Source organism: Notamacropus eugenii, chromosome 5 (genome assembly GCF_028372415.1).
Source record: "Notamacropus eugenii isolate mMacEug1 chromosome 5, mMacEug1.pri_v2, whole genome shotgun sequence".
Classification (NCBI taxonomy): Eukaryota; Metazoa; Chordata; class Mammalia; order Diprotodontia; family Macropodidae; genus Notamacropus; species Notamacropus eugenii.
This window is the reverse complement of record NC_092876.1, coordinates 11,076,967-11,091,058: the sequence shown is the minus strand read 5'-3', so window position 1 is coordinate 11,091,058 and position 14,092 is coordinate 11,076,967. Positions and strand designations below refer to the sequence as shown.

General features: G+C 37.4%; 1 protein-coding gene and 1 pseudogene across 2 annotated transcripts in view; one reads left to right on the top strand and one right to left on the bottom strand.

Annotated features, from left to right (window-relative positions):
* Positions 1-465: 465 nt before the first annotated feature.
* Positions 466-14,092, bottom strand: part of LOC140503327 (sulfotransferase 2A1-like) — a 32,233-nt gene continuing 18,606 nt past the window's right edge. For both annotated transcript variants that reach the window (XM_072607213.1, XM_072607212.1), the window contains exons 3-6: positions 12,293-12,419; positions 10,325-10,419; positions 4,451-4,631; positions 466-2,268 (exon numbers count right to left, since the gene is read on the bottom strand). In XM_072607213.1, the coding sequence (XP_072463314.1) occupies positions 2,150-2,268; positions 4,451-4,631; positions 10,325-10,419; positions 12,293-12,419 (522 nt within the window). In that variant the 3' untranslated portion in view covers positions 466-2,149. The remainder of the gene's footprint in view (positions 2,269-4,450; positions 4,632-10,324; positions 10,420-12,292; positions 12,420-14,092) is intronic.
* Positions 6,627-7,760, top strand: LOC140503329 (ubiquitin-ribosomal protein eS31 fusion protein-like; annotated as a pseudogene).

The following is a 14,092-nucleotide window of genomic DNA, read 5'->3' as shown; positions in this document are numbered from 1 at the left end:
GCCACTTGGTATTATTTCAGCTTGAAAATACATTTTTCAGATCCACAAGTAACAGAGGGTAGGAGAAACTTAATTCTAGACAAGGACCTCTAGGTTTCTAGTACCTTATGAGGACCAGGGTGCTCTGATAATTTGGGACTTTGAGTCCCTAAAAATCTAAGACTTTGGGGCCCCAAATTCTCTCTCTCTGACAGTGTGTGTTGCTTTTTTTTTCTGAAGGCATACAAAGGATCAGAGTGAGGGGACCACCTGCTTGCCTCTTGCATATTCACAGCCGGAAGAAAGACCATCTCAGTGTTCACAGGATCTAATTCACATGGGGATCAAGACTTGGGGGAGTTCTGTGTTTGAGCACTGGCTCAGAACTAAAGCTAGTTGGGAATTTCATGCCCTATATTTTTAAAGCATGCTGACTGAAATGGAGATCCACAGTTTCATAATCAATCCTCTATGTTCCACGGTACGTGTGTTGACACACATTTTTATTGCTCTCAACTTCAAAATCTAAACAAAAATCAAGGAAACTTAGCTTCCATCATGTATAGTTAGTTATTTACAAAGAGTATATGTAACATAACAATAACTAAACTGCCATATTTGTTGTGGTCCTTTACTGAACTTTCCTCTTTCATTTGCAAATATCTGATTAATGCACTTTTCTTTCTTTTCCTCTATTTTCTGGACATAGTCCTTATCAATCACTGATGTCCCCATCCCAGTGGAAGCCCCAACCTATTGGTAAAGTCAACCTCCAAAAAATCATCCAACAACATGTGAGCTGCCACTATCAATGTAAGTCTCCTGCACCTCTAGCCGATCTGCTCTCTGCCAAGAGGTGGGCAGCATTCCCTTCACAACACTAGTCACTGCATCAGTGAGAGTTGTGAAGGGCTCTGACATTTTTCCCCTTTACATAATTATTTTGATCATTATATAAACTATTGTCTTGGTTTTCTTCATTTCACTCTTTTACAATTCATGTATTTCTAATTTTCCCTTTGTTTACAATTGTTTTGAATTTGGAGAAGGCCTTCTTACAAATAACAAGACCATCATTGACATGATTTACAGAAAAAAAAACTACAAAATGGAATTGACTTGTTTCTCCATGGATGTGGAAGTATGAAAGAATGTGGATTACTGAAGTCAATCAGACACTATACCACATACATGCCATTTCCATTTCCATTAAATGTTGTCCAGAGGTCTAGCTTTCTTCTTCATTTTATTTTATTTTTTGGATATCATTCCATGGGAGCTACATCACATCCATGATTTTTTTTTAATATGCCTCTTATCCTTTTTGTCCTCTGGAATAGATTCTTAGACCAAAGGATCGCTATCATTTCCTTCAAACTCCTAGGGGGTTGTTGCAGGGAAGAGGGGATCAGCAAAGATTACTCTGTTAAAATATTTTTCCTATTCTAAAAGCATGTGATTTTCTAGATTTGACTCCTGGGGTGAGCATACAGGAAATATAAAACTAAGCAGGAAATAATTTGAAAAAAACTCATTTTTTGAAGGATACATGGGCCACTGAGTGGTGTGGTGGATAGACCACCTTGCCTGAAGTCAGGAAGATCAGAATTCAAATCTGGTAGCCAATAGTTACTAGATATGTGACCCAGGAAAGTTGCTTAGCACTGTTTGACTCACTTTTCTTATCTGTAAAATGAGCTAGAAAAAATGACAAATCATTCCACTATGAGTATGAAGAAAATCCCAAATGAGACTCTGAAAATCTTTCAGAACTTAAGTGAATGAACAACTGCAACAACATATATGGTTACCACTTGTCAGGCAACCACAGCACAGACTAGGTAAAGAGGTAAAAATAATCAAGAACTGACTCTAATTTAATCATTGTCTTCCTTTTCTTGCCAGTTCTTTCTTTGATGCACACTAGATCTGGGACAGGAAAGGGCCAGGGGATGGAAAGAAAATCCTTGTCTTTCCCTCAGGTATAGAAGTTGTTGGTATTGAAACTAAGGGAGAGCCTCAATTTTGGTCTCATGATTGAAACAGCCAAATATCTCTTGGCCATGGCTACTTGGATCCAATTAATCTAGTGTTTCCAAACAGGATTAGGTTAAGTTGCCCAGTCACATATCACATGTAGAATCAGGGGTAATATCAAGCTGTCAGCTGCTCAACACTGATCCCAGGGGAAAAGTCTTTGATCCAGCTCTGTCATCCTCTCCTGGAAAAGATTGTCAAAGGCTTCACTTTGAGCGACTGTGAAGTGGTTTTTCCAATCTCCAGAGATTCCTGCCAGACATGGAGAGAAGGAGTGAGGTGGTGGTTAAATTCAGGCTCATTTTACTCCTAGAGGGGCCATTTTCAGTCATCCTGATCTTTATCTTGCCAATGGTCCCAGATGGCTCCAGAGGACAAAATGAGGTGGAGACTTTGCACAGTCCTCCCCTATTTAAATCCAATTCACTTGCTAGTCATGGCATCACCTTCCTGAAATCAAGGTCCCCTTGAAGAGCAAAAGGACAAACAACCACATCCACATCTAGGGAGTCTTCTCTCTTTCATCATTGAGGGAAAGAACCAATGGATGAGAACTTGGGGGATTGACCTTTATTATGGAGGCCATACTAAGTGATAAATGAGCTTTGTTACTGGTCATTCCATAAAATGGGGCGACTAATTCTGGAGCAGCAGAACCATCACAAAGTCTGGGTGAAAAATATTTTTCATTCCAAGATAACTTTAAAGGTTTCAAGGAAATGTATGTTGAATGGAGAGTGGGGTGGTTGAAACTCATTATAAGTCAAGAATCAAATTGATGAAGATGTATAAAAATAAAACTAAAACCTAACCATACATGGGTGCTTCAGTGGCAGAGAAAATCAAGACACGATTTCAGAAGATCTCAAAAAGGATTTTGAAAATCATATAAGAGATGTAGAAGAAACAATTGGGAAAAGAAATGAGTGATCCAAAAGAACCTATGATAGATTCAACAGCTTGGTAAAAGAGCTAAAATACACTGACAGGAACTTTTGAGAAGGAAGGATTGGCAGGAGTCTGGCAGGGCAAGCATCAGAAATCGGAAAGATTTTTTGACAGAGAACACCATAAGAGGAGAGAGAGAGAGAGAGAGAGAGAGAGAGAGAGAGAGAGAGAGAGAGAGAGAGAGATGCATCATTTGTAGCTACAATAGTTAGGTCTTGCATATAAAGTAACAAATTGCCAGTTAATAACACTGAGAAGTCTATGGAAAGGTAATGCTACAAGGAGTTCTTTTCAGGAAGGTATCTCCATCCTGTAAAGAGGAATGCTTAGACTCTTGGTTATGATGTGGAAAATAAGTAATAGAGGAATAGAGGGGAAAAAGGGACAGTATCAGAAGTTTCCTGGAAAGCCTCCATGATATTGTTTGACTTCAACAACTTGCAGAAAATTCAACATTCTAATATCCATGTTGGAAAGCTTACATAGGAAGGATATGCAGAAAACTCTCAAATGAGAAGGAATATTTTCTCAATTCCTTAAAACTCACCTAAATAATAAAGTCATGCAATACTTGGAACATTTCCCATTAAACAGAAGGCTAGTCAAAGGAATAGTGTCTGATTGACCCAAGTGGCCAGTTGGTTGGAGAATGATAGCAAGTGATCTGGGAATTTGTGCATGATTATTAAAAAGGATATTCTATTAGTTATCTCAATTGATGCCAATGAGGAAGTTCAAGATAGAATTATGGATACACAAAGAGTTCAGCTATGGATGTAACAAATTTTGACTTCAGACATTTCCACAGGAATGCACTAGCAAAGCCAATTGACAGAGAGACCAAGATTCATTAGACTTCACCTTGGGAGTTCAGAGTAAGCCTTAAGAATGATGACATATTTTGAATCTGCCAGGACTAGGAATATTGTGATCAGAGGTCATTTCATTCATTATATGTGTGTGTGTGTGTGTGTGTGTGTGTATATAGATATAGATATAGATATAGATATAGATATAGACAAATATATCTATATATATACACACATAAATAATATATATAAATAGTAAAATAATAAAAAATAATATAAAATATAATATAAATACATAAATATAAAATAAATTTATATATAAATTTATATAAATACGAAACCTATAAATACCTATACCCAAACATGGTAAACACAGGGGCAGCAGTGACACTTGGGATGGCCTGCTCAGACTTTGGGAAACTAAAGTTCCTTAAAACAAAGAGGTCTCCTTAAAAGAGTAAATACATGATAGGTTCCTGAATTGGTCTTGCCTTTAATCTGTGGGAGGATTACTGTGTTCTCTAATATGCAGTGTAGAAATAATAAAGAGGTTGATCACTTTTTCTTTTATCTTGTAGTACTGGGGTCAGACCCTCCTGTATGACTTGCTGTATTCAGCAATGGTGTGGAAAGACACTCACTCTCTTTGCTCCTTTATCTTTAGGGCTCCTACTTACCCTTTCTCATTATGCTTCCTTGGCTGTGATCCATAATATAGTCAGGTAAGATTGAATGGTTGGACATTTTGTTGTCTTTCATGACAGAAAAGGAAGCATTCTTTATCACTAAGTCTATTTCTTCTTCCTTCAACTTTGTTCCCAGAAAATGACAAATCTTATCCACATTTCTCCGCATATCCTGTGGAAAGACCCCACAATATAAGAGAAAGCAGTGATAGAAAAAACAACAATTAACAGAGAAGAACCAAAACGAGAAGAAATCAGGGGATAAGGTTGTGATAGGAGTAAGAATAGGAAAAGTGGAAGAGGAGGATGAACAGAGGAAATGGAAATAAATAGGAAAGGATAAAGGATAGGAAGTAGAATTAGAAGGAAAAGGGGCAAAGGAAGAAGAGTACAAGGGGCTATTGGAAAGGAGGGAAGAGAAGAAGAAGAGAAAGAAGAGCAGCTGAAGTGGAAGAAGAATTAAAGAGTTAAGAAGAACTGGATAGAAGAACGAAAAGGAAGTAATGCATCATCATGGATTGATTAAGCACCTATTGGGTTCAACACTGAGAATACAATGAAAAAAGGAATGGTCTTCAATATGATGGAACTTAAATTCTGAGGGGAACCAGTATAACATTATGCATACATTTTAGTAATCAAATTACAAACAAAACAAGAATAATTTTGAAGAGGACTCATTACCATTTGGGGAGATCAGGATGTATCTCCTGTGTGAGAGAGAATTCTGCATGATGGTAGAAGAAATGGAGGAAACAAGATTAGCAACATTTTCTAGGAGCCTGACTGTGAGACAGTAAACTATAGGAAGATATTTGAGGGTGTTAAAAGAAAATCTGAATTCAGGACTTTCCCTCAATAATGAAGAGTTTCTTCATTAAAAAGAGTTTCTTAAGTACATAAAGGTAAGAACTTTGAGTGCTTCTGGGAACAGAAATTCAAAACCATCAACTACCCCTTCCTGCTATGCCAGGCCAATTTCAAATTAAGGAAAGACAATCCTTATAGAAGGACTTTTCTTTAACAAGGATGGTCTAGGGGCAGAGGCAAGATGGTGGAGTCAGAGAAATCTGCTAGAGCTCTATATCCAAGCCCCTCAGAAAAACTGTGAAAAATTATTCTAAACAAATTTTACAGCAGCAGAAGCCACAAAATGACAGACTGAACCAAATTTCCAACTCAAGAAAATCTGGAACTTTGACAGGAAGCGTCTATCATACCTGGCTGAGAGTGGAGCACAGTTCGGTATCAGCACCACCAACATGGATGGAGCTGGAACCAGCCTGAGGGATTGAATCACTCTCAGCAGCATCAGTTTCCAGACGTCAAAACCAACAAACACCAGACGGCTTCTAATGTCAGTGGAAAGGGTCTCTCACATGGCTGAAAGGGGAGTGTGGTCCATCCCTAGCCCCCCTTCCAGTCCCAGCAGCTGCCATGGACTAAGCCACAGGTGCAGCAGCCAGTGCAGAAAAGGAAGTTGCTTCCAGAGCCCCTCACTTGACAAAAAGCACAAAAGTCAAGTAATTGGATGGGAAAATGAGCAAAAGCAAGATAAAGAAACACACTTGGTGAAGAATTTTCTCACGTCACTGGTGACAAGAAAGATCAAAACATACAACCAGAGAAAAAGACAACAAAGTTAAATCTCCTGCATCTAAAACCTCCAAGAAAAATGTGCATTTTTCTCAGGCCATAGAAGAGTTCAGAAAAGATTTTGAAAATTAAGTAAAAGAAGGAGAAGAAAAATTGGGGAGAGAAATGAGAGTGATACAACAAAATCACGAAAACTGAGTCAACAGCTTGCTAAAAGAAGCCCCCATAATGCTGAAGAAAATAATATTTTTAAAATTAGATTAACCCAAATGACAAAAAGAGATCCAAAAAGCCAATGAGGAGAAAAATGCTTTAAAATGCATAATGGGTCAAATGCAAAAAGAGGTTCAAAAGCTCATTAACGAAAATTATTCATTAAAAATCTGAATGGACCAAATGGAAGCTAATGACTTCAGGAGAAGTCATGAAATTATAAAAGAAAACCGAAAGAATGAAAAAAATAGAAGGCAACATAAAATATTTCATTAGATAAACAACTAACCTGGAAAATAGATCCAAGAGAAAGTCATAATTTACCAAAAAAAAAAAAAAAAGCCTACCTACTGTCTTTCAAGAAATTATCAAGGAAAACTGCACTGATATTCTGGAACCAGATGGTGAAATAGAAATGGAAAGATTGCACTAAAACCCTGCTGAAAGAAATCCCAAAAGGAAAAACCCCTAGGAATACAACAGTCAAATTGAAGGGTTCCAAATTCAAGGAGAAACTAATGCAACCAGTTCAAAAGAAACGCCTCAAATACTATGAGAACACAATCAAGATAACAGAGAATTTAATAGCTTCTACACCAAAGGATGAGAGGAATTGGAATATAATATTCCAAAGGTCAAAGGAGGTAGTGTTAAAACCAAGAAACACTACCCAGGAAAACTGACTATAATACTTCAGGGGGAAATGGAATTTCAATAAAATAGAGGACTTCCTAGCATTCTTGTTGAAAAGAGAAGAGTTGAATAGAAAATTTGACTTTCAAATAAAAGAAACAAGAGAAGCATGAGAAAGTGTGCACGCATCCCACTCCATGGCAGAGCCTCCTTGCTTCCCAGATGCTGCCTTTTACCATCCCTTTTACCTTTCCTCTGTCCTCAGATGGACCTAGTGCCATGATGCAGATTTTCATAAAAACTTTGACGGAGAAGATCATCACCCTTGAGGTCAAACCACTGGATACTATTGAAAATGTCAAACCCAATGTACAAGATAATGAAGGTATTCCCCCTGATCAACAAAGATTTATTTTTGCTGGCAAGTAACTGGAAGATGAAAGTACTTTGTGTGACTACAGTATTCAGAAGAAATCTACCCTTTATGTTGTTCTGAGGCTTCATGGTGGTTCCAAGAAGAGAAATAAGTCTTACACCACTCCCAAAAAGAACAAACATGAAAGAAAGAAAGTTAAGTTTGCTGTTCTGAACTACCATAAGGTTCACGAGAATGCTAAGATTAGTTGCCTTTGATGAGAGTGCCCTTCTGATGAATGTGATCTTGCAGTCTTTCTGGTTAGCCATTTTGACAGGCATTATTGTGACAAGTGTTGTCTAATCTACTGCTACAACAAGCCAGAAGACAAGTAAATGTATATGTGTCAATAAAATAAACTCAACTATTAAAAAAAAATTAGAGAGAGAAGCATGAAAAGGTAAGCAGGAAAGAGAAACCATAAGGGACTTATTAAACCTGAACTGTTTGCATTCCTCCATGGAAAAGTGATATTTGTAACTCATAAGACCTTTTTCAGTATTAGAATATTTCAAGGGAGTGTGTGTATGTGTATACTCATACATATATATATATATGTATATATATGTATGTATGTATATGTACAGACAGAGACAGAGAGTTATACAGAAACAGAGACATAGGGCATAGGGTGACTTGAATATGAAGGGTTAATATCTAAAAAAGAAAATTAAGTTTAAGGGAATGTACTAGGAGAAAGAGAAAGTGAAAGGTAAAATGTTGTAAATCATCTCACATAAAAGAGGCAAGATAGAGCTTTTATAAAGGGAGAAAGGAGGGAAAGGTGAGAGAAAATAAGTGAACCTTCCTTTCATCAGATTTGGCTTGAAGAGAGAATAACAAGAACAATCAATTGGGTATGAAAGTTGATCTTACCATACAGGAAAGCAGAGGGGAATGCAAAAGGAGAGGGGGGATAACAGAAGAGATGGCATGTTAGGGGAAGAGGTATGTATGAGGAATTGAATGCTGAAAATTGAATATAAATGAATTTTTTTTAAAAAAAGAAAGTACACATATTTAAGCATAAAAAATAAATGGGATGGGCTAGCTTAGCCACAGTTTCTCCCTTATTGCCACATTAGAGGGAAATGAGATAAGAAAAAAAGCAATGAAATTAAAAGGCAACTGGTTGTCCTTTTGGAAGTTCTGGCTTGCACATAGTTCTGAAGGCAAGCAAGATTGCTAACCATGGGGTTACTCAGGCTCCCATAGGAAAATTTCAACAGTGGCATGGTAGAATCAATTCATTTTTCGCTAGTAGAGAATCTCTAGAATGCTTGTAGGAAGCATTATTGATGGTTCAGTTGGTCCAGGTTGTCTGACTCTTCATGAACCCATTTGGAATTTTCTTAACAAAGATACTAAAGTAGCTTGCCATTTGTTTCTCCCTATTATTTTACAGATGAGGAAATTTCAGGTAACAGGGTTAAATGACTGGTTAAGTGTAGGAAGTGAAGAATGAATCTGTAGGTAGGGAGAATTAAGATGAGAAAGGCCATCTGTTGACGAAGATGATACCAAGGACATAAGTAAGGAAGTACATGGCAAGAAGAAACACCAAGTCTTCATCTGAGATTAAAGAAAAGGGGAGGGGGAATGATGCCAAGGGATTTTTGAGATGCAGAGAAGGGAAAAAAGGAAAGCTTATGGTAAATGGATTGCATTTTTCCAGTAAAGTACAAAGCTAAGTCTTGCTTGACAGTAAGGGATTGGTGAAGGGGAAAGTTAAGGAGAAAAGTCTCTATGAAGAGTGTCCTAAAGAATCAGTTATGAAAGAATAAAAGAATTCTGGTGCTGTAATGAGAGATGAGTTGAAATTACATACCATGAATGTGTAGGAGGCAAAAGATGAAAATGAAACCTGGCTCACGTCTGGCAATCCCTAAGGGATAACAGGATAAGGGCTCATGGGATTTGAGAGAAGAAGGCAGTCTAATGTCAACTGGTAAACGATAAGTTCAGGATAGGGAAGAGTAGAAATACAAACTGAAGCAAGACTGGTGACCTCAGAGAGTTCATATAGGTGGAAAGACTGAAGTCCCCAACTAGGAGGGAGGATAGATTTAGAAGGAATGAGGCATAGTGAATGAGGAATATATTGTGAGGAGATATTTTGGGTGAATTAAGGAACTTGAGAATAGAAGGAAGAAGGGAGAAAGTAAGAAGGGGAAAATATATAATTTCCAAAGAAAGTGAAGAAAAGGAAGTAGAAAAAAGAAAGAAAATGTGAAAGATAAGTACTCCCAGAAAGAAAGGAAAGTAAAAGACCAAAGTTGTCCAGGAGAGGCAAAAAGGCATTTGTGCTGATTAGAAATGATGGGAAGACTGAGCAAAATTACCTGCAGCAATGATTAAAAATTTAGACACAGGGAAGTGGAAATTTACATATATACACACATACACGTATGTGTGTATAAATGTAGATATGTGTGCATATACATATACATATATGCATATGTGTGTATATATTGTGCATGTTGGTCAACCCCAGAAGGGTCTATCTTCAAGAGAAGGGCTTAATGAATGAATTAGTCTTCTCTTTGATTGACCATTAGTGAGAAATCTATCAAATTGTACCTAAGTTATTGTATTTATTTAATGCTTACTCTGAAATGAAATTTTCTAAATTAACTTTATTCTACTTCTCATTCGCCTGTATGTTTATTATGTTTCTTTCTAAAGTGTTTTGTATTTGTGGAATTATAGTCAAATCAAAACATTCTACCTCCTTTCTTCCATGTCATTGGATGTGAAAGAAAAACAAGTAGTACTTTACCAAAACTTTCTCTGTTCTTGTGTTTTACAAGTCAAAGGTACATAAGAGCAGTGAGATGGAAAGAGAAAGTAGGATAGATATGAAAAGGAGAGGGCAGAATCTAAGGACAGTGAATTGACCAATTGAAGGGAAGAGTAGAAGAAAAAACCTTGACAAGGGTAACGAAGATGAAGATGAAGGGAAGAAAAGATGAAGATGAGGTGAATGAAAGGGAAGATTGAGCACTTACATGCAGAAGTTCCTCATAAGTCAAGATTAGAAAGTTGTCATTCTCTCTCAAGGACAGCCAACCACAGATATGGTCAAACCAACATCCATATATGACTGCAGAGGCAGAAGAAAAGAGAGGTCCCTTGACCATGCATGTTTCTTCATTTACACATGCAATAAGATCTCATTCATTCACCAAATATTGACTCAGGGGCTACTCAGCCACAAAGTTTTGCTTGAGGCTGACACCGATCAGGTTTTTGTGACAAAATATAAAGATTAGAACATATCTCGAGAGCTAAAAAGGATCTCCAAAGCCATACAGTCTAGTCATATTTTATAGATTAGGGAACTGAGGGACAGATAGGTAAAATTATTTGTCCAAGTTTTCAGAGTCAACAAAAGGCATATAGATGACCAGAGTGACATTTTGATATGTCATGTTAAATCTGGGAAATGGAAAGATAAATAAGGGACAACCCTACCCTTCTGGATCTGTGTTGGAAAGGAGGGCAGGACTGAGTGATAAGATATGTAATAATGATAAAAAAAATTGAGGATTTACACAAGAGAGGCATAGAATTAGTAATGTTGGAGACAGCATTAATTATGTGATGACTTCTACTTAAGGGAAAGAGCCTCACTGAAATTTCCTGGACAAGGTGACTTTTGATGTCTAGAGCAGGGGATAGAATTTGAAGTTTGCCATGTTTCAGGAGAGAGAGCCCTAGATTTAAGAGTCATGAGGCATGGGCCTGATTCTGCAGGTCTGCCATAATATAGTAGCTTTGGAAGGCAACAAATACTGAAAAGCTACAAAATGATTCTTTTAAAGCAGAAGTCTGATCAGGTCCAGTTTTCAACAATCCATCATCCTACCTAATATCACCCCGTTCAATATGTAACTGGTTCATGATTTCCTCTAGGATCAAACATAAAACCCTGTGTTTGGCTTCATAGCCTAGCCCCTTCCTTCCTTTCCAGGTTATTTATGACTTACTTCCACTCACATATTCTGAGATGCAGTGACACTGGCCTCCTTGCGGTTCACAGGCAAGACCTTCCATCTCCCTATTCCATGCCCTTTTAGATGCTGTCCCCAAGGCTGGGAATTCTCCCCCTTCTCATCTCTGCTTCTGGATTTGTTGGCTTCCATCAGGTCCCAGCTGAAATATCACCTTCTAAAAGAAGCCTTTCCAGATCTTCCTGAAGGGGACAGTGCCTTCCGTATGTTGATCATCTCCCATTTACCTTGTCTATGGTTTACTTGTACATAGGTGTTTTCATGTTATCTCTCTCATTTGATTGTAAGACTCTTGAAAACAAGGATTATCATTTTCTTTTAGTGTTAAGTAGAGTGCCTGGAACATAGTAAGCATTTAATAAATGCTTGTCAAATTTGAAAGATCTCTTCCCATGGGTAGACCATGGTCTTTCCACATGAAAAATGAGTGACTTGGACTTGAAGGTCCCCCGCAACACTGAGGTTCTGTGGTGCGAAGTCCTTCCCCTTCTCTGGACCATACTTTTAGGTAAAGTTAAGTGAATTGATTATTCCAACTCCAGGAAATCTTTCAGCTTCAAGGTCGATTGACTATTATCTTTCAGCCAGAGATGTGTCCCATGTAGGTTCTAGACAAGTCATTCCTGATTTAGGGGCTCCATATTCCTAGTTGTCCATGACTTACCAATCCCTAGGGAGAAACAATGGGAATATGTGCTAGGCTACCTATGACTGGACAGATTACCTCAGGGGCATACATAGAAGCATAACCTGATATAGAGTGTGTTGGGGAGAAAAGGGAAAGCCATACAAAGGAGCCTCTAAGAAGAGGGAGAAAAGAACCTCTGGGTCTGCTTACCTATCAAGAAAATGGGGCCAGTCTTGTAGTTGCCTCCCCCATGTGTTGTCTTGAAAAAAACCCACTAGAAACAAAAATGGCTCTTATTCTAAAGATGAAGAGCTTCTAGCCCTTGATGTGCTCACCATTTCCTTGAGAGAACATCTCCAACATCTTGGAAAAATTGTCTGTGGGCTCCAATAGTTTTAACACTTTTGAAAAATGATAAAGAGAAACAACCACATCTCTAGGATTCCGCATGACATAAATTATCTGAAAGAGAAATCAGGATTATTATAGACTGCTAAAGCAACTGCATCTTCTCATACCACCCAATTTAAAAAAAAAAAGAAACCAGATTGGTTCCTTTTAACTACTTACTTAACACCTTCTTTCTGGTTACTACTAGTCTCTTCCAATAGGAACTCTACCACCTCTGTCTCCACTTCTCATGCATACACTCCTACCCTAAATCCTGGTACAGTGTACTATATTTAATTATTAATCTGGTTCAGAATTTTCCTTCCTTTAATGGGGTGGCCAATGACCTCATCTTGCCCATCCACTTGTCTTTTCTCCTTATCCACTTTTTTTTCACTCTGACCCCACCTACAGCACCTTCTCTCTTCCTGACTAACTGGTTCTCCCAATATTTTCCTTATTTCCTCTAGTTTCTTTCATCCTTGAAGGAATTGATGACTTTTCTTACAGCACCCTAGGCACATCCATTAATGTTGGATTTGACATTATCCCATTAAACTGAATCTTTCAGTATTCACTTGGCCTTGAACTTATTTTTTTTCCTTTTATGTTTAAAATTTCCTCTCCATTATTATGAATTTGGCAAACAGCAATAAACATGAACTATTCCTTTCTGAAATATAAGACTGGGAGTAATCTCACCACAATTCATTGAATCAGTAATGGATTAGAAATCTTAATTAAATCAAGAGAACATGTGTAAATAAAGATGCAAAGAAAATGATTTATTCCCTTATATCAGTTTATGAGATATGAAACTCTATGATTAGATTAAGAAAAAATATTGATATTAATGTCTAAATCATTTTGTTCCTTCAACTTCTATCCCTAATTAGGCATACTAGATTAAAAGATGGAGGCAGGCAATAATTGCAGTCAAACAAAGGTAGAACCAATACTCTGAGTCAAATATTTGAAGCTCAAGAGTTGGAAACAAGCTCTTTCAACCTGAAAAACAACCTTCCTTTTCTTTTTTAGCTTTTCCTCTAATTACATGTAAAAAAAATTATGATTTTTTTTCCATACTGTTTACATCCCTCCTTTCCCTCCCTACTCCTTGAGAATGCAAGCAGTTTGATACAGGTTTTATATGTGCAGACATGACAAATATATTCCCATATTAGGCATATTATGAAAGAAAACAAGAGATCAAAGAAAATGAAAGAAAAACAAAGGAAGTGTAGAAAGGTTTGCTTCCATCACCATTCAGACTCCATCAGTTCTTTCCATGGATATAGATAGTATTTTTCATTGGAAAGTCCTTAGGAATTGCCTTGTTTCATTGCATTCCTGAGAAGAGCTATGTCATTTACAGTTGATCATCATACAATATGTTTATTGCTGTGTGAAATGTTTTACAACTTCTGTTCATTTCAATTTGCAAAAGTTCATGTAAGTCTTTCATTTTTGTGTCAAGAGCATCCTGCTCATTATATCTTATAACACAATAGTATTCCATCACTATCCCATACCACAGCTGATACAACTATCCCCCAATTAATGGGAATTCCCTAATTTTCCAGTTATTTGCCACCACAAAAAAACAGCTTCAATGAATCTTTTTGTATGTATAGGTTGTTCCCCCATTTCTTTCTTTTTTAATCTCTTTGGGACATTGTGGGGGTATTTCCTGGTCAAATGGCATGCACAGTGTTATTGCCCTTTGGGCATAGTTGCAAATCACT